Raw genomic sequence first — 18,730 nt, 5'->3', positions numbered from 1 at the left:
ATGATTAAGTGCTCTTGATTGATGTAATTTTACTTTACCTGCAAATTAATAGGCCTGCAATTCAGTCATTAATTGTTGATGATTGGTTTACATTGGAGTTTAGTGCAGTTAGCTTTGAAATGAAGAAGCCATTAGAGGGTTCAATATTATATGGTGATTTTTGTTTTCTTATATATCTATTTTTGTATTGTTGTGAATGCTGTTTAAACTCTAGTATGGAGCCTTATAGCATAGCTGAGAGAGATTAACATGTCACTTTTCATTTCATTATGTACTACAGTGACATAATGCACTAGTATGTCAGCAACGCCATTGATGCATAGACGATATAGAGGCATCATTTGGAATTGCAGAATAACACAGTATTCAACTAAATGGTAAAAGGTTTCAGCGTTGGCTTCACACTTCCCTCACGGCTGAAATTATGTGAAATACTGGTTGAAAGTTTAACCATCTGTTGTTTTAGTACTGCATGTTGGATTTTTTAACATTTAATCCATGATATAAATTACTTACATATTCTAACATAATAAATAAATTCCCTTTAAGTAATAATGGTGAATGATGCTTTTTTAAAAACCCCAAGCTCATCTCATTCTAGTATTGTTATTTAGAATACTGTGTGAATAATAATTGTGTGAAGAGTCTAGAGAGTATTACCTCTGCATACTGAGGAAACACAGAGCCTATTACTTTTCCAGCCAGAGTGATATGTCAGAATAATAAGGTCATTACTTTGTAATTTTGTCTTTCTGAGATTAGCTAGTGAACTACCAGATACCAGCTGTGTAATGGACTTACACAGTGGTCTATTATCAATTTCACTCAAATTCCAAGCATTTATGTTTTAATTATGTAATTAATTTTGTTATGTTAATTTATAAAGTGACGTGTTTGTGAGGTCTATCTATTGGACTTCATAATTGTATTCAGTTTGAGTGAGGGATTTGTTTTTGTTAATTACAAAAAAATATAAAAATTAAGGTTTTTACTTATTGTTATATTGTAAAAAATATACAAAGTTATAAAACATATCCAGTTGTGTATATTACCACTCAGTTTTGCTGATAACCAAGTGAAATATCCATTCGAGTCAATTAGCAAATGTTTTTACATTCGTCCAGTTCTGTTTTAACACAGATTTGAGGGAAAATAGCAAAGGCAAATTCTACATGACTACATACACCTACCATACCTGTCTGCTTTTAATGTGAGTCCAGTGAAAAGAGAACTGCTTTTCCATTAGACTGATAATAAAGCTCTGTCTGATATGTTCAATAAAATTCTACTTTAGGTGTAATGATTGAGTCATTATTTTTTGCAGTCAGAATTCAAAAGTAACACCCTTTCTTATGAGCTGGGTCTTAGATTTGGTGAATGATTGCCAGGGATAAAATTCCTTGAGTCTTCCATCACTTCCATGGTAGTCTTACAGGTGAAGAGGTAGTGATTAAAAGCCTGCTGAAACTCATGCAGCACTGGCTACTGCTTCTGCTGATCTGGACGTAAAACGTCCTGTGGACTCAGACAGTTGTGCAAATGTGACGACCCTGTTCTGTCTGATCAGTCTTCCAGCTGCAGTTGCCTCCAAGGCTGCTTAATGTTTTTAATGCTGTTTCCAGTTTGATATGTTTATGTACAGGTTTAATGTCCTTAATTGATGAACTCCTGAGACTGAATTATTTAATTTGGTTATTTTTTTAGTTTAAAAGTATTACAAAATGTTCAGTGAACCTGTGTTGAATGCTCAGTTTGAGTTTCTGAATTCTTCTCCTTATACATTGTTATAGTTTTTAACGGGGAGGTCTTCCTTTCCCTAGCTTACTGTTCATCTGAAGAGTCCTTCAAATCACTTATAAAACAACAATTTTAACATAACATGCTTTTAACAGGATCGCCTTGCTGCAGTGAAGAATACATTCTACTGTGATGTGCTTCCAGAAAAGACGCAGTTTGGTAAGTAATTGTCAATTACATTTATAGATTAACATTGAGGAGATGTGTGTTTTTACCAATCAAATTGTTTCAGGTTCTGTTTGGTTAATCTTTGTTGATAAATGCTGGCTTGGAGAAGAAATCAATTTCATAATTCTCATACGTTCTATTAAACTGCATTCTTTTGAAACTGCTTGCGTTTGAGTCTTTTCACACTGCGACCGAGCCTTTGAAAGGCAGGAACACAGGCCAGATTGTACAGTGAGGAGGGTGGACGCTGTGGCTGGCCGGGCTGCTGTGAGCTGTGTTGTTTGACAGCACTGTTGCTGAGAAGCAACAGTGAGGGATCATGCTGGGGGCCCTGCTGTGCTGCTCTCTCAGGGGGGGGGCTGCTCTTCTGCCTCTTAGCCCCAGACAGCTTAATTGCCATGTGTCAGGATGTATGGACGCAGATTATAGGAGAGATCCACGTCAAGGGAGAAGTATGTTGCAATAAATATCTGTTATGGGACAAAAGTGAGATACACAACACCTACTCTACATAGCATACGATTCGTTTTAGTAATTATTCAAGCCATTTTGTTTACATCGGTGTTTTGCTAGCACTTATCCTGGCCACCAGTTCCTTTTTGATGTCTTGGAGTCTAACCCCCAACGTAATTTAGTATATTGATGTGCTGGACTTTGGTCTTAAAAAAAAACATGTAAGTGTAAACAAAGTAAATGGGGTCTCAAAAATATTTCATTAGACTAAGAACTGTTGGTTCTGGAATTATCTAGGAACATGGAGGGATGAACCATACAACCCATCCTAACAGCAAACGTAACCAGAAATTGCTCCAAACGCCTGTTGACCATGTGAGATGAGATCTTACAATACAGGATGTTTAGTATATACCTGGTTGCATTTGTGGGGAGTTTTTCCCCACAACAAACATTTCAGTCATTTTGTCATATATTGTCATATTAAGAAATGTAATATGCAGTTTAAAATATGAATTAAGCATGCATAATAGCCATCATTAGTTAAACAGTCTAATAATTGCCCAGTGGAGGTTGCTGTTTCATTAGTAGATAATTATTTTCATTCATGATTCTGGCAATTTTTAATTTATGACTGCTCATTGAAAGATGAAGAATATATGATGAAATATAGGCCTCACCCACAATATTTTCCTTTGTGGTTAGTATATATTATGAAAATCATGAAAGGTAAATTTTCTGTAACCTTGCCAACGCTAACAGTTTTACTTCAAAAGTTTCCCCCCAACCCTCCTGCCCCTAAATTGGGTGTGATTGTATAGGGATATGACCGATGTAAGCTGTAATGTCTTCATCAGTATTCATAAGTCATTTCATGTTGGTTCAGTTCTCAAAGTGAACTTGCCAGTTGACTGAAGCCTAGCAAATTACAAAGTAAATTTCCCGAATAACCTCCTACAACCTTGTACAATAGCTGTGATAGGCAACATTTATTATATATAAGCTATAGGCTATTCCTATATTTATCTATCTGTGTAACTGTCTGTCTTGCGTGTTGATGGATGGATGTGTATGAAATCATAACTAAAAGACAGTTTAATATACAAATAATTTGAATGTCAGTGAAAAAAATAAATAAATACATTTCAGAAAGAATTACTCATGGACGGTTCCTCCATGAGTAGTTCTTTTTAAAATACATTTAAAATTTTTATTTTTATTTTTGCAAAGAAACAAATTTGTACTGACAGTCTGCATTTAATCAGAGACTGTTGTCCAAGACTGACCATCCATGTTCTGGATTAGTTAGCTCGCTTTGGTTTGTTGCTTCCATAGCAAAGTGTAGATCAATATGAATAGTGATTTTTGTTGTACTTCTCCCATTGTAATGCTGCTGGATAAAGGTTAATTGGTTTTGCTAATGTTGTTGAGACCCGTGTAAAAGTGGGTCACGTGCGCAGCCCGAGAGGGTGACCTTTGAGAAGGAAGCACCTTCTCACTCAGCTGATGTTGAGACCGATGTGCCACTTCCTCTTCGGTACAGTACAGTAATTCACATTGCATTCTTTAAAAGCCATTGCTGATTTACTGTTTTCAGTTTGACTACAGAAGTTCAGATTGATTACAATATATATTAATTATTTACATAATTAGTATGTGTTAATTATGCACAGGTAAGAGGATTATTTTTAATGGCACATTTGTGAAATGTGTAGAGGTAACTTTATGTGAAAGTGGGAATTTATTCGAATTTCATTTTTATGTTACAAATTAATTACACATTAATCATATTACTACATATTAGTGACCAAGAATGAACTTTAACCAAATGTTGGTCTCAGGTAATATAAAAGGGGTCTGGACTCTATTCTCACAAACATTTAGATTTTTTCCTCATCGAAAATTGAATTTGAGTTTTTCTGTCTGTTCCTGATAAGATGATAAACCTGACAAAAACCTGATGTTCTGCAGAATTGTATTTATCCATATGAAACATGCAAAAGATATTGACTATTATCAAGGAAAAAACAATTTTCAACCTAGTAAAAAAAAATTATAATAATGTATTGTCGGGGTGATGTTTTTATTGTCTACAGAAAGCTTCCCTCTGCTAAGACGAGATCAGATCCTGATTTGCACAATAGAATATGCAAATGCAATGCAAATTTTGTAATGCACATGGTTTATCTGATATTTTACAGATGTGCAGATTGTGCTGTTTCTTTTAGTGCAATTACTGTCCATCATAGTGTTCACTGTTTTATGTAATGTAACCTTCTTTCTAAGGTTATTGTTATACTACGAATACATAGAATCCATAGAATTAATGGTATGGATATAATGTTTGGCTGCAGTGTCAAATTAAATTGGCCAACCGCTAATGGTAACATAGCTGCCCAAGGCTGGTCATGCTCTCTGATTGGAAGGGTGACTGGCAGTGCTCTCTGGAAGGAAAAGCCGGCCTAGATTGTCTCTTCCGTCAGTCAGAGGGATGCTGGCCAATTGCAGGCTCCTGCAGGTCATGTGCACAGATCTTGTGTACGGAGTCATTAGTTCTCTCCTCTGAGCGTGCGTGTGTGGTTGATGATGCTGTGTGAGCAGCAGTTTGAGTAGAACAGCAGATCCATGTGTCTCGGAGCAAGTGTGCATTAGCCCAGACCCTCCCAGTCTGGTGGATGTTGTGAGATAATGAAGATGTAGCAGTCATGTGGGAAATAGTAATCATTAAACTGAGAGAGAAGAAACATGGTCAGGTGTGATGCACATTGTACCAGCAGGGCTGGGCTGGATTGTGCTAATAAATTATTTCTAAATGTAAACATGAGCTTGAATTTATTATTTTTATTAATATTATTATTTGGGGGGGGGGGGGGGATTACACTGTAGGTCTCTCTAAAATCAAAAGCAAATATTCTCCCATTTTTATTAGATATTTTGGACTGAATTTTCTGTAGTTTCTCTAGAAATAAAATACTGCGGTCTATCCATGGACTGCATAATATTAGCTACTGTAAACATGCGAATACTTTGATCTGTTGGTATTATTCAACAGTGAAATGTAACACGTTGACACTATTCATGAGGTTTACTAGGAAGATCTTCCCTAAGTAACCAAGGCGTCATTCTCTAGTAGGAAAAGTATTCCACAGAAGCCTTTAAATGGTAAAAATGGAATATAATCTAAAAAACAACACATTAAACTATATCACTACGTTTATGTGGGGTTTTTTGTTGTGTTTGCAATAATGTTACCGAGATTGTGTCTGTTAGATGACTCATTAGAGTTTTACTTGGCTAATCTCCTAAAGGGAATTCTTCCCAGACCCACTGATTAAAACACAGTAGAGCTGCACATCAGATTAATCTTTTTTTCCCCTCAAATTTTATATTCAGCTTTTATGGCTATTTGAACCATCTGTCAAGTTTTTGAATTCATTTCAAATGTATTCTACATCTCATCCCAGACTTGAACTATGTTGACCATTTTGCCCAAGAACCCATCCATCGCTGGATCTGAAAAAGGAGAGCTCAGCACCTTCCATTTGCAGATGTGCTGAGGAATATTCAGTCACATGTCGAGTTTGGAGTGGTTCTGTCTCACCCTCCAGATGAAGTCAGACTTCATTGTTCTTCTGGTCATACATATGTATGTTTGACATGTTAATGTCATCAGGCATAGCCCTGCTTACGGAGAGATACATTCTGCTTATGTACAGTATCGGTCAGAAGTTCGGACACATGCTTAATTTATTTGTATATTCTCTACATATTCAAAAAAACAGTTCATGTTAGTTTCAAAACAACAAAATAAGACTTGTGTTCATGCTGTGATAAGCAAATGCTGACTTTTTAGATTCTCCAAACGCCACTCTTTGCTTTGATGTTTGTCTGATTGGAAGGGTGAATATAAGCAACACTACAATAAAAATATCTTTAAGACTATGAAAGCATACATTCATTCAGGTGTTGACAAAATTTTGACTGGTATTGCATTTCTCAAAGGTTTTATGCAATGTGATGTACAATGTTCATCTAACTGGTTAGTCCAGAAATTACTAGTTAGTCCAGAATATTTTACTGAGGTAACACACTGGCAAGGAAGTTTCCTAGCCTGATTCCTTCCCTGAACCTTGTACAGCAACTGAAATTGGTTAGATGTGTCAGCAGGAAGTGGCCTAAATGTGAACTGGCCTAGTAACCCCTCCATGGCCTGCCCTCTGTCTCACCCCACTATGAGCCAAGCCTGCTATCCATGCATGAAGCAACATGATTTATTAATGAAATATTTAAGATGGCTTGGGATTTAAGAGCTTTGAGGTTTTATCTTTTCAATTGAATGTGTTGTGAAATTTATATATATATATATATATATATATATATATATATATATATATATATATATATATATATATATATATATATATATATATATATATATAATTACATACACTTTGTACTTTACTACATTTTTTATATCACTACTTATAGATAGATAGATAGATAGATAGATAGATAGATAGATAGATAGAATTTTTCAAGAGAAACTGTATGTTTCTGACAGAGGTCCACCACCAGCCGTGCAAGCAAATTTTTTCTGTGTTTAAACATGTCTGTGGCAGTGGAGCTGTTGTATAGGAACTGGTTCAGAGGTTTCCCCCTGATTGGGACTGCTAGGTGTAAGGTCACCAGTTAGATCCACATAGTCACATACAAAGCCCTCAGACAGTGGGGCTGTTCAGATGTGGTATAATTCTGGAAATACCTTTTGCCTACAGGTATTAGCTTTCAGTATTATAAGGTTTATCGCTTCGTGTCATTCAGCATTTAGTCTGTTTGTGTAAATCCCAGCAGCTATACTTTGTCTTAGACTGTAATCTCAGCTTTTCGCTTTAGGGTTCAAGAGGACTGGAAAAAAAAATGCTGTGCAGTGAATAGATGGTTTAAAGCAGCATTTCCTGTGACCATGGTCTAAGGTCACTTTTGCACAAAATCAAGGGCCATAGTGCAGAAACGTGTCAAATAATAAATCAAGAATGTTTGATTTATGATGGCAAAATTTAAAATGTATCTGTAGACTTTTCTTTTTCTGTTTCTGGGACACATGCATGGACTAGGTCCTGTTAACCTCCCAGGCAGTACCAAAGTACTTTAAGCCTCCCAGGCAGTACCCATGCCCTGTAAGCCTCCCAGGCAGTACCCATGCCCTGTAAGCCTCACAGGCAGTACCCAGATGCATCAGTGGCAGGCTGAGCTGTGCCTTTGCATTTCTGTACCCACTAGCAGAGTGGAGCTCATGGTTTTTATGAGCTTGCTGATCGGATTACAGCTGAAGTCCACTGCCCTAGCATGCATTCATCAGAATGTGTCCCATGTAAATCACCAGCAATGACCCTGGCCAGGGTTTTATTACACTTGCATGGTCTACTGGCAACTCCAAAGACTCTGGATTGATTCTTCAGAGGTTCTGACTAAAACCTACTACTAGCATTCACCTTAAATACAGTACTATTTCTTGGTCTGTAGTATAAGCTTAAACCCTTGTGTGGAATGATGTAGCATGTTCACCATAAGGCTGACTTTAACTTGCATATTTCAAAACATAAAGTTCGTTGTTTGCACAAATTCTTCAAGATTCATGGAGAACAAGCAGCAAATCTCTTCGCCATCCTAGAACACGATGCAAACTGTAGACTCCTCTCTTTGAAAATCAGTTTAAACAAACCTAACCAGGAACTCAAAAGAAGATTTTCTATTTACACTTCACCTGTCCTATTTAGTAATTGCTCTCAAATTATATTGTATGCTGTAGTATTGTATCTCTGATATGAACTGAACATTTATAACATTCACATTTCATCTGGGTGTTAAAGGAACACTTGTATTAGAACATGTTTTTAGCTCATTCACCTGCTGTAGTAAGTGACCAGAAGCCCGATAAGTCCACTGTGTTCCTACATGTAGGCTCTCATTGCTGCAATCTCACAGCAGAATCTCTGTGCTGACTAGGATGTTGATTAAAGCTGACACTGTGATAATAAGGCTTTACTGGGCAGCCAGCTAGACAGGTGTTGCTGACTCTATAGCTGCTGTCTGCTGGGGAGCCAAGTTTGCTTTTATTTTCCCCTCTCCACGCACCCCCCCTCAAACCACCCCCCACCCCCATACACCTACCCCCCCATACACTTCCCCCCTGTGATTTCCAGGAGATTCTCTGTATTTGCTTTCTAGTGTTTTGACAGATGACTGTTATTTCTCATGGAACTGTACATTTGCCAGGACTCTATTATTGTGCATCTGTCTCCTGAACTGTGGAATTGAAGATTTTAGATTACAAACATTTCCAGCCCTATGAAGTAAATATGATGAAATAACAGCTATGGGAGAACAGAAGAACTATGGGGGACTTTTTTTTTTAACATGATGTTGAACATTTCATATGAATGTTTGCATTTCACCATGTTCAATTTTGCATTCTAGATTGGCCATGTGTAGATATTGCAAACTATGGTATTTGTTTTTTAATCTTTGTTCTGGTGCCAACATGTGGATTATGATTTTTTTTTGTCAAATATACAGCCTTAACCTGCTTAATGAGTGCTCCCCTGGGGCGTGCGGGTTTGCCAGTACAGGGAATCAAGACACTCGCATGCTCTGCACTACAGTTTGCATGAAGCAAGCAGCATTTTCACTGTGATGTCGTCCTTAAAATAGATTATAGAAACCACTTTATTAGGTACACCTGTCCAATTGCTCATTAACGCAAATGTCGAATTAGCCAATCACATGGCAGAAACTTGATGCATTTAGGCAAGTAGACATGGCCAAGACGATCTGCTGAAGTTCTAACCTAGCATCAGAATGGGGAAGAAAGGTGATTTAAGTGACTTTGAACGTGGTATGGTTATTGGTGCAAGACTAAGTTTTTCAGAAACCGCTGATCTACTGGGATTTTTATATGGACTCATCCTGCCTTGTATCAACGGTTCAGGCTGATGGTGTGGGGGATATTTTCCTGTCACATTTTGGGCCCATTAGTACCAATTGATCATTGTGTCAACGCCATAGCCTACCTGAGTATTTGTTGCTGACCATGTCCATCCCTTTATGACCACAGTGTATCCATCCTCTCATCTTCTACTTCCAGCAGGATAACACGTCATGTCATAAAGCGCGAATCATCTCAGACTGGTTTCTTGAACATGACCTCCACAGTCACCAGATCTCAATCCAATAGAGCACATTTGAGATGTGGTGGAACGGGAGATTTGCATCATGGATGTGCAGCCGACAAAGCTGTAGCAACTCCGTGATACTATCATGTCAGTATAGACCAGACTCTCTGAGGAATGTTTCCAGGTACCTTGTTGAATCTATGCCACGAAGGATTAAGGCAGTTCTGAAGGCAAAATGGGGTCCAACCTGATACTAGCAAGGTGTACCTAATAAAGTGACTGGTAAGTGTATACACATACAGTGCTGCTTGAAAGTTTGTGAATCACCCATACATGGTCACTGTCTTCTAAAAAAATTAAATAATCTTTTGAAATGAACATCCAAATCTCAATTTGTTAAGCAGCAAAAAAGATATATATCACTACTTGTTCAATAAATATCTTCTGTAACTACAAAAAAGGGATTTTGCCTGCTCCTCCGTGCAGATCTCTACCAGTTGAGAGGTTGGAGGGACATGTACCATGTACCACCCACCTCAAAACTCACCACAGCATTTCTATGGGATTGAGGTCTGGGCTTTGACTGGGCCAATCCAGAGTCCAAATCTTTCTCTTGACAATCATTGGTGGTTTTGCTGGAATGCTTTGGTTTGTTTTCTTGTTGCATAATCCATTCCCATCCCAGCTTCAGCTCGCTGACTGATGGCAGGAGCTACAAATCAAGAATTTGTTGATGGGTCTGGGAATCGATGGTTCCCTGGATAATATTGGGCCGTCCAGGTTTGGTGGCACAAAAGCAGACACAGACCTTCACATTTCCACCACCAGGCTTCACTGTTGGGAGGAGGTTTTTCTCTTTATATGCAGTGTTGATTTTGCTCCAAATATGGTGCCTGTGATTGTGGCTAAATAATTCAATTATTTGGACTTCTAGAAAACCTCTGGTTTATCTATGTACTCTCTGGCAAAGCTTAAATGGGCAACTTTGTTCTTTCTTGAGAGCAGAAGCTTCCTTCTAGCAACTCTCCCATGAATGCCATGTCTATTGATTTTTTTTGCCTGATTGTAGATGCATGTACATTTATCTCAGATACTGCCAGAGATATCTGCAACTCTCTGGAGGTGATGTTTGGGTTGGCCTTTACCTGAATTATTATTTTTCTGGTGCTTCTTGGTGTATGGTTTAATAGCTGTCCACTTCTGGGCAGAGCTGCCGTGATGCTGAGTGTCCTCCATTTGTAAATTATTTGTCTTACAGTGGATGGATGGAGCTGGAATATTTTGGAGATTGTCTTGTAGCTTCCCCAGACTGATGGGCTGTCAACACCTTCTTCCTGATGTCCTCAGATGTCTCTTTTTGTCTCGGCATTGTTGATCTTATGTGTTTTACACCTTTATGGCACAACAATGGTTTGGTTGGTTTCCTCTTTCTTTTAACCAGTGTGGCTCAGATATTTTCCCAAGGACGCCTCATTTGATTGGTCTGCTAAATTGATTTTGCGAGAACTCACGTGTGTCTTTTACCTAACTGACTTTACCAATGAAGTTGTGAATCATTTACTTTTGCACATGCTCTGATTCCATGTTTCATGTAGTCTGCTGGCAACTCACATTTCCTTCAAAACAAGTAAATATAATTGATTAACATAAATCTGACATTTCATATACAAAAACTGGTGATGATAAAATAAGAGAATCGTGGTAAAACAACAAAATCTAAACTACTCAAGGAGTTCACAAACTTTCAAGAAGCTCTGCACATACACCTCTCACTACTAAATAGTTAGGGAAATCTGGCTTTTGGATAACATTTCACCCAAATGAAATGGTGAACATAAAATGCACTCTAATCTTTACATGTGAACTTAAATATTAAAAATATGTCCAACTGTTCAGCGTTTCAGTACTTCTTACATAACTTGCTGTTTCCTAATAAGGACCTTAACGCCAAAACTCACAAGTGTTTGTTCCAAGAATCAACCAATATATTTCCTGATTAAATTAGAATTGATATTTAAACAGTCCTCCTCATCAAGTTGTTAACATTTTGACATCATGACACAGTATCTCGCCATTGCGAGGCTTCAAACAGGATGTTCTCAGATGGAAGTGGCCACTGAGCTTAGAGTGTCACACAGTGTCATCAGCAGGTTGCAACAGAGATGCAACAGAGAGACTGGAAGGTATAGAAGTGGATGTCCTTTGACTACATCCCACACTGATGACCGCTTCATTGTGAATAGTGCCCTGCAGAACTGGATGATGAATGCCTCATAAGTCCAGGCACCTTTAAGGGAGGTGAGAGGCACCCAAATGTCATGTCAGACCATTCAAAACTGTTTACATCAGAGTGCTCTGCGTGCTAGATGACCTGCAGGGGTTCCTGACTACACCACCAGGCACAGGCATTATCATCTTGTAAGGGCCAGGGAGCATTTATGCTGGCTGAGGGACCAGTGGCCTCAGTGCTGTTCACTCATGAAAGTCGATTCATGCTGAGCAGAAATTATGCCTGCCAGCAATGTTGGAGACATCAAGGAGAGTGCTATGCATGTGTGTCTAGTCAATACAGAACTGCCCTACACTTTGTGACAAACCCATACTACTTGAATAACATCATTAATCCAGTCATGGTGCCTCTGCATGAACAACACAGGACTAATTGTACCCTCATGGATAATAATGCTCCAGGTCGCATCATTAGGGAACGGCTCCCGGAGACTAGGGTACCAGAAATGGAGAGGCCTACACTTTCCCCAGACCTGAATCCCACAAAAAACCTATGGGATCAGCTGAGTTGCCATGTGGAGGCTCATAACTCTGAACATGCTTAACAAACTCCAATGAAAATTGTCCTCTTAAATATTTACTAGTGTACATTTAAAGCTTTCACCCCACCCCCAGTGGTTTCAAATACTACAAAGATTTGTTTTAAACATTTAGAATGTTCATTCATTCCTCATTCAGCTTGATGCTAGATGCCTCCATTAGTGAGTTTGACAGCATTGGCTTGTCTGTGTGTGGCATCTCCCCAGGTGGAGCAGAGGTGAACGAAACAATAAAAGATGGTCTGACATGTCTTTATGCACCACATGTTAGCCAAATGTTTGTTTGGTTTATTTTTTTTTTGGAATAGTCTTTGATATCTAGTTTTCAGCTGCCAAAAAAGAAGAGTTAAAACTTCACTGGAAAACTTTAATCTTATAACGTGTTTAGGTAAGGTGTAAAAGCTCAGCAGTCACGACCCCATCATTTCTACAAATAGCGTATGTTTTCACATGTTGCGATGAAGAGCTGGAGCAAAGAGGTGGAGATTTCTGCTTTATATTTCTAAAGATCCGAAGATTCCTCAGATGTTGTGACAGACAGTTTAGCCAGGTGTCTGAGAGCAACTGTTCTTATCCAGCTCAAGTGTATTGGTAGTTAGAATAAAGTAGACTGTCTCTAGGTCCCTGAGCTTTGCACTGGAAGCTTTGATCTGGCTCGAATGTACGTTTTTAGATACACCTATGCAATGTGAAATGAAAACCACAAAAAAACACCATAATGCTCAGAGACCCTGCAGACTGTGAAGGCCAAGGTTAGTAAGTGCAGGAGACACATTCTTCAGGGAGGACGCTGAAGCTTTCAGCTTCGTTGGTAATGTTCATTACTAGTGGAGCATAGCAAAAGACAGAAAGAAGTACAGTACCGATAAAGCTCAGTGTGCTGCTCATACCGTAAGAAGCTAGAAGAAAGACGTGCATTCAAGGAAAGGCTCTTAGCGCTGACGACTACATTTCTTTTATTTTTCTTCTCCTGGAGACTGAAATGCTCACCTCATGCTGGACTTCATTTCCGCCACGAGTTCAAACTACCAGCCACGTGATGTGTGTGATTGCTGCTCATGCAGATTCTTTTCATTCCATCCCTCTATGCCCTGTGCACAGACTGACAAATCTGCCGTCTTTCATGATCATTTCTCCCAGTCTTGCTCCACAAAAATGCAGCTGCTGGCTCCCTCTAAACTGCTTGCTTTGCATTTCTGCTAAATGGACTAGTGGAATGGACCTCGCTCTCCAGGCCCTTCCAGTAAGTGGAAATGGTTCCTGCTGGCCGAGAGTGTATGAGGATGGGCCCACAACCGTGAGGTGTGGGAAGTCTGTTTGGAGGTGGCCTATGACATCAGACTAGCCAAAATGAAATGGGTCATTCCTGTCACTCACTCGGCAGATTATTGTATTCAGTCTCCTTAAATATGATGAGATGTTTGAACAGTTTGTGACAGATGTTTGACAATTTCAAAATGTTTCATTTCTGACAACTGGATTTTAAATGTGCATCAGTTGTCTTTTAATTTTAATGACATCTGGGGTCAGTTATTGGTCAGGTTATTATGGAGTATATGAAACGAACAGTCTTTTCTTTCGTCCTTTTGGGGGTTGGGGGGAGGTATAAATTCATATCCAAGTGATGGGCTATCAATCACCTTCAGTGGGATCCTGCACCGAGTGGCTGAATAAATTAATTGGCCCATGAGGGCCACTGGAGGCACATGAAATCTTGGTAATAAAGTGAATGTTTGGCAGGCTGTGCTTTGTTTGCTGGTGCAGACAAGCCATTATCACCTCCGCTTGGAGAGGAAGCTAAAAGTAGCCTCTGGGATTACTTGTTATGTTTTTTTTTCCTTCCTTCTTGGCACAATGTTCAAGTGTATTAGACAAATTTCATGTGGTGTGCTTCCTGTTTTAGCTATGAACCTAGCAGCTATAAACTTAGTGTGGATGACACAGGGATGCAAGGATCCGGGCCCAGCTTTCTGAGCCTGTGCATGTCATAGAGTTCTATAGCTGCTCCTTTGTAGTTGGCAGCACACTGCTATTGTTGGCTCATAGATCTCTCTGTGTCAGGCCACCTGGTGAGAGGTGGGGCTGGTATCTCGGGTCATGAAAAAACAGAAAGTACAATAGGGTCTTCAAGGTACGGTAGTACTGGGGCTTATATATTGTGCGATCTGTACAAATGCTGTTTGAGGAAAAGGTCATTACCAGCTAAGCATTGTTATTTTGACTTTGATACCTTTGGTACATTGGGACATCCTTAGTTTAAATTCAGAATGGAAAATAAACAATGCCAAAAATTAAATTTCACAGCAGTGTGATAAAGTGCAGATGACAAAACAAAGTTATTTTCTTAACAAAGAACCTTCTGCCAGAGGTTAGCTGCCTTCTGCCCACTAGGGGTGTGCTGGCTTCCATCCTGCTGTCCCAGGGGCTGGTCATGTAGTATTCACAAAGGTGTGTAGAATACAGTGTGCAGTTTGTGTCTGATGCTTGTTATCTGATAGATTGCAAATTGGTTTGTTGGCTTAATGTTCAGGATCTGCGGGTCAACAAGTGTTTTTCCCAGCATGTAACATATGAATGACTGAAAACATTGTGTTCATTTGGCCTAGGTATATATAATAAGCCTAACTGCAGGTGAAAGAATCAATACCCAGCAGCAATACCCAATACCCACTTGGTATGGAAATAGGAGATCATGTAATAATAGTCATTTGCAAGACCTTTTCTCCTTCATTTACTTGTCTTGCCTTATTAGAGACTTGCTGAACAGGAGTAAGAACGGAATGCCTCCTCCTGTTCACCAGTTCCCTATGCTGCTCTTTGCCATGTGGCAGGATCAGTCCATGTAACAGGATCAGTCCATATGGCAGGATCAGTCCACTTTACTGTAAAACTGTAAAACCCACAGACACTGCAGAAGGGAAAACCCAATGGGCATCTAAGTAAGGGAATCCTGGGGGATTTATATACCAGCACCACCTTCTGCCATTAACTTTTACATCTGTGTTTTATCTTTATCTGCCACTTTATTCTGTCCTGCACACTTGCTTTGACACTGTACCATCATACAGCTTTTACTTACTTCCTACAAATTCATAAAATCTATCGCCACATTTAACTTGATGTTAACAGCAACGTGTGCTGCAGTAATGTGTCCGCATTCATGAATCTGGATTATCATCCTCATTTTCCGTTTGAGTGATATACACTGCTACCACTTTTTCTTTTCATTTGCATATGATGTTAGCGATTCATAAGGAAACGGAGCTTCGCACAAACGCCACTCTACCTGTCCGAGGCTAATTTTCTCATTAAGAAACCAGTGTGGACTGTATGATCTTTTCTCTAATGGCACTTGGTCACACATGCAGATCACTAAAAAGGAGATGGCAGCACATTCCACCCATTCAGCTCTCTGACACATGTATTGAGAAGGCACGTGTTGGTCTGTCTGGAGTAAGTTTGATGGCAAACTTTGCAACTGCAGTAATAGGAGCAGCCTGCACAGTGTGGAATGCAGCTTGCTTGAGCAGGATCTCAAAATGTCAGAAACTCTTGCCATAAGAAATGCAACTTTAGTTGTTACGGTGCAAGAAACTATAAACAAATATAGACTGAGAGATCGTGCTCTGCCATGATTTAGAAGTAGAGCTGAAGTCATCATCTCAGTGCAACTATGACTTTCCCATTGTAGTGAAAGTTGGGCTATAGATGTTTTACTTTAAGCAACTGGCAGGTTTCAGCAAACCATCACAACTGTTAATGACCTAATTTACACTGATCAGGCGTAACATTAAAACCACTGACAGGTCTGAATAACAATGATTATCTCGTTACAGTGGCACATGTCAAAGGCTGAGATATAATAGGCAGCAAGATTTTGGAAGCATGAAAAAAAGTGTAAGGATCTGTGGGACTTTGACAAGGACCAGATGGTTGGCTCAGAGAGTAGGTAGTTTGAGCCTTACAGAGATGGTCCAGTATCTGACTTTGAACACCCCCCATCTCAGGAGTTTCCCTAAAAAAAGTGTGGTTATAGCCATCTGATAGATTTGTGAATTTGATAAAATGGTCTTTATCCAGCTTTGAGTTGAGTTTGAAATCTACTTATCAGTTTTATATCAGTATTTGTACCAATTTTCTCTGAATCCATTAAACGTAGCTGAATTTTAACATAATTTTAATTTATCGATTTATTAGGAAGTGTAGTACCACTACATGTTATATCATAACAACTCTGATCCACAGAGGTAGCTGAAGAAGAGGGACTTTATTAGTGACCTTGGGGAAATTGCAGCCTAATCCATCCAACTACATGTACCTGGAGCAGGGGGTAGCCACCAGAAGCAGTTGGGGGTGAGGTGTCCTGCACCAGGGCACTTCAGTCCTGAATACTAGGGGAGGGCTAAGTGCTGTTCATAGCCCCTACCCCTCAATCTTCTTGCCAGTCCAGTTCATCAATCCAGCAACCTTTCAGTCCCAAGCGCACTTCTCTAGCCTTAGGCCATTTGCTGCACCAATGCGTGCTGACCTATACAGTATTAAGCAGGGGTTTTAAATGCTATGGCTGATTGTTGAGCATGTTTTGATTTGCTTTCACCTTGGTCAAAGATGAGTTTACTGCAGCAATAAGACGCACTAATGGTGCATCTAATTATCTTCATTGTAACTTTATGAATAAAGCCACATAAATACCGTGTTGCACATTTTGTGTGGCATAGTGCAGTTATTGTTAAGCGTCGTGTATCGGGCCAAGCGGCTCATCTTTTTGTCCTTGTGGGATTTGTAGTGTCCACTTTTAATGCGCCTTGGATGCTGCTGTGACAAAACAATTTCAGGGATCAGTGCATTACTGTGTCCGCCTGCCCAGGCCAGCGTGAATGTTCGCTGTTTCTTTTAAACAGTGCTCTCGATATTTACAGCTTTCTGAGGGATGCACAAACAATGCAGTCTGACTTTTATCCTCTTATTTCAAAATTTCTTTTTGAAAGAAACAAAGAGTCAGAGGCCCAGTTGCAGTAGCAGAGCGTGGATATCAGCTGCTGCCACCACTGTACTTTCAAGAATTGAGCAGTATAGAAACCTGTTGAATACTTCTTGATGCATTAATTATATATTTTTGACATTGAAGTGGATCTAAAAATAAAGTCCCATTTTTTACAACTCCTTGGTGTGCGTGTATGTGTTGGTGTGTGTGTGTGTATGTGTTGGTGAGGGTGTGAGTGTGTGCGTGTGCGTGTGCGTGTGTGTGTGTGTGTGTGTGTGTTGGTGAGGGTGTGAGTGTGACAGGGAAAAAGTGAGACACGGAAAATAAGTGACTAAAGGGCACACTATTCAGCTACGCAAGTTGATCTAGATATTTTACTTTGTAAATATCTGTCTTCTGCATAAATCATATCTTGTTAGCATTGCTCACATTTTGTGAGAAATACCTGGCAAATGTCTTGAACTCCTTATGTGCTTTCAGACAGGCTAATTGAGTAGTAATCATATTTCTGAAAACAGAGATGATGATATTTCTAAAAGGTAACCACATCTGTTTGTGAGCATTCTTTTATTTTTATTTATTTATTTATTTTATTTTATTTTAAAATGTGAGCATTCTGACAGCATTATGGTTATGGTAACGTCTGTGAGCACAGCATTGGTAATGTTGCGATTCTCTTTTCAGACATTTATTTTTATCTTTTGTTGATGATCACCTGCATTAAATGTTTTTTTATGTTTTAGATTTCTTCTTTTTACCTAAAGAGAAGCAATGTATTTCACCTGCCCTTGGCAGGACTGCAGAGGGCCTGGGCAATTAGGCCTGGTCCACAGTGCCCCTGCAGAGAGGAGAGGCTTGTTATCTGGGTACTGCTGATTGCACTACAGTGCTGCTGGAGCTGCCACTGTTATAGCTGATTGTCCATCATCTCAGCTCCACTCAGCCATCATGCTATAGGCCCTGATGGAGGGGGGTGGTGGGGGACAACAAAACTGACCCAGCTGCTTGGGGATGAAATGGATTTTTCCCCCTTAGTTAGCAACTAGAGGTTAAGTGCCTCTTACCGGTAAAGATATCTGAATGTTTTGTGATATTCATGTTTCCATTTAGTCATGTGGGTTAATTTGCACATGTGATTTCCTGCTACATGCATTAGATTAATCCGATGTGGTTAAATACTTTTTTATTTTTACTTTTTTGTGGAACAAATGGCAAAACAAGGACAGAATACTCTACACAGAGGGTATACTGTACATGTCAGTCCAAACGCATTAATGTAGCATTATATGTTTCATATTATCATATTTATTCCTCCAAATGGGTGCATA

At 39.3% G+C, this 18,730-nt stretch overlaps 1 protein-coding gene across 2 annotated transcripts in view; it reads left to right on the top strand.

Moving 5' to 3' along the window:
- Positions 1–18,730, top strand: part of LOC143480689 (kelch-like protein 29) — a 66,447-nt gene that overhangs the window by 825 nt on the left and 46,892 nt on the right. For both annotated transcript variants that reach the window (XM_076978487.1, XM_076978486.1), the window contains exon 2: positions 1,893–1,956. In XM_076978487.1, the coding sequence (XP_076834602.1) occupies positions 1,930–1,956 (27 nt within the window). In that variant the 5' untranslated portion in view covers positions 1,893–1,929. The remainder of the gene's footprint in view (positions 1–1,892; positions 1,957–18,730) is intronic.

Source organism: Brachyhypopomus gauderio, chromosome 17, assembly GCF_052324685.1.
Source record: "Brachyhypopomus gauderio isolate BG-103 chromosome 17, BGAUD_0.2, whole genome shotgun sequence".
In the NCBI taxonomy this organism is placed as follows: Eukaryota; Metazoa; Chordata; class Actinopteri; order Gymnotiformes; family Hypopomidae; genus Brachyhypopomus; species Brachyhypopomus gauderio.
Note: the sequence above shows the minus strand (reverse complement) of the source record. Positions and strands in the feature narration are given on the sequence as shown.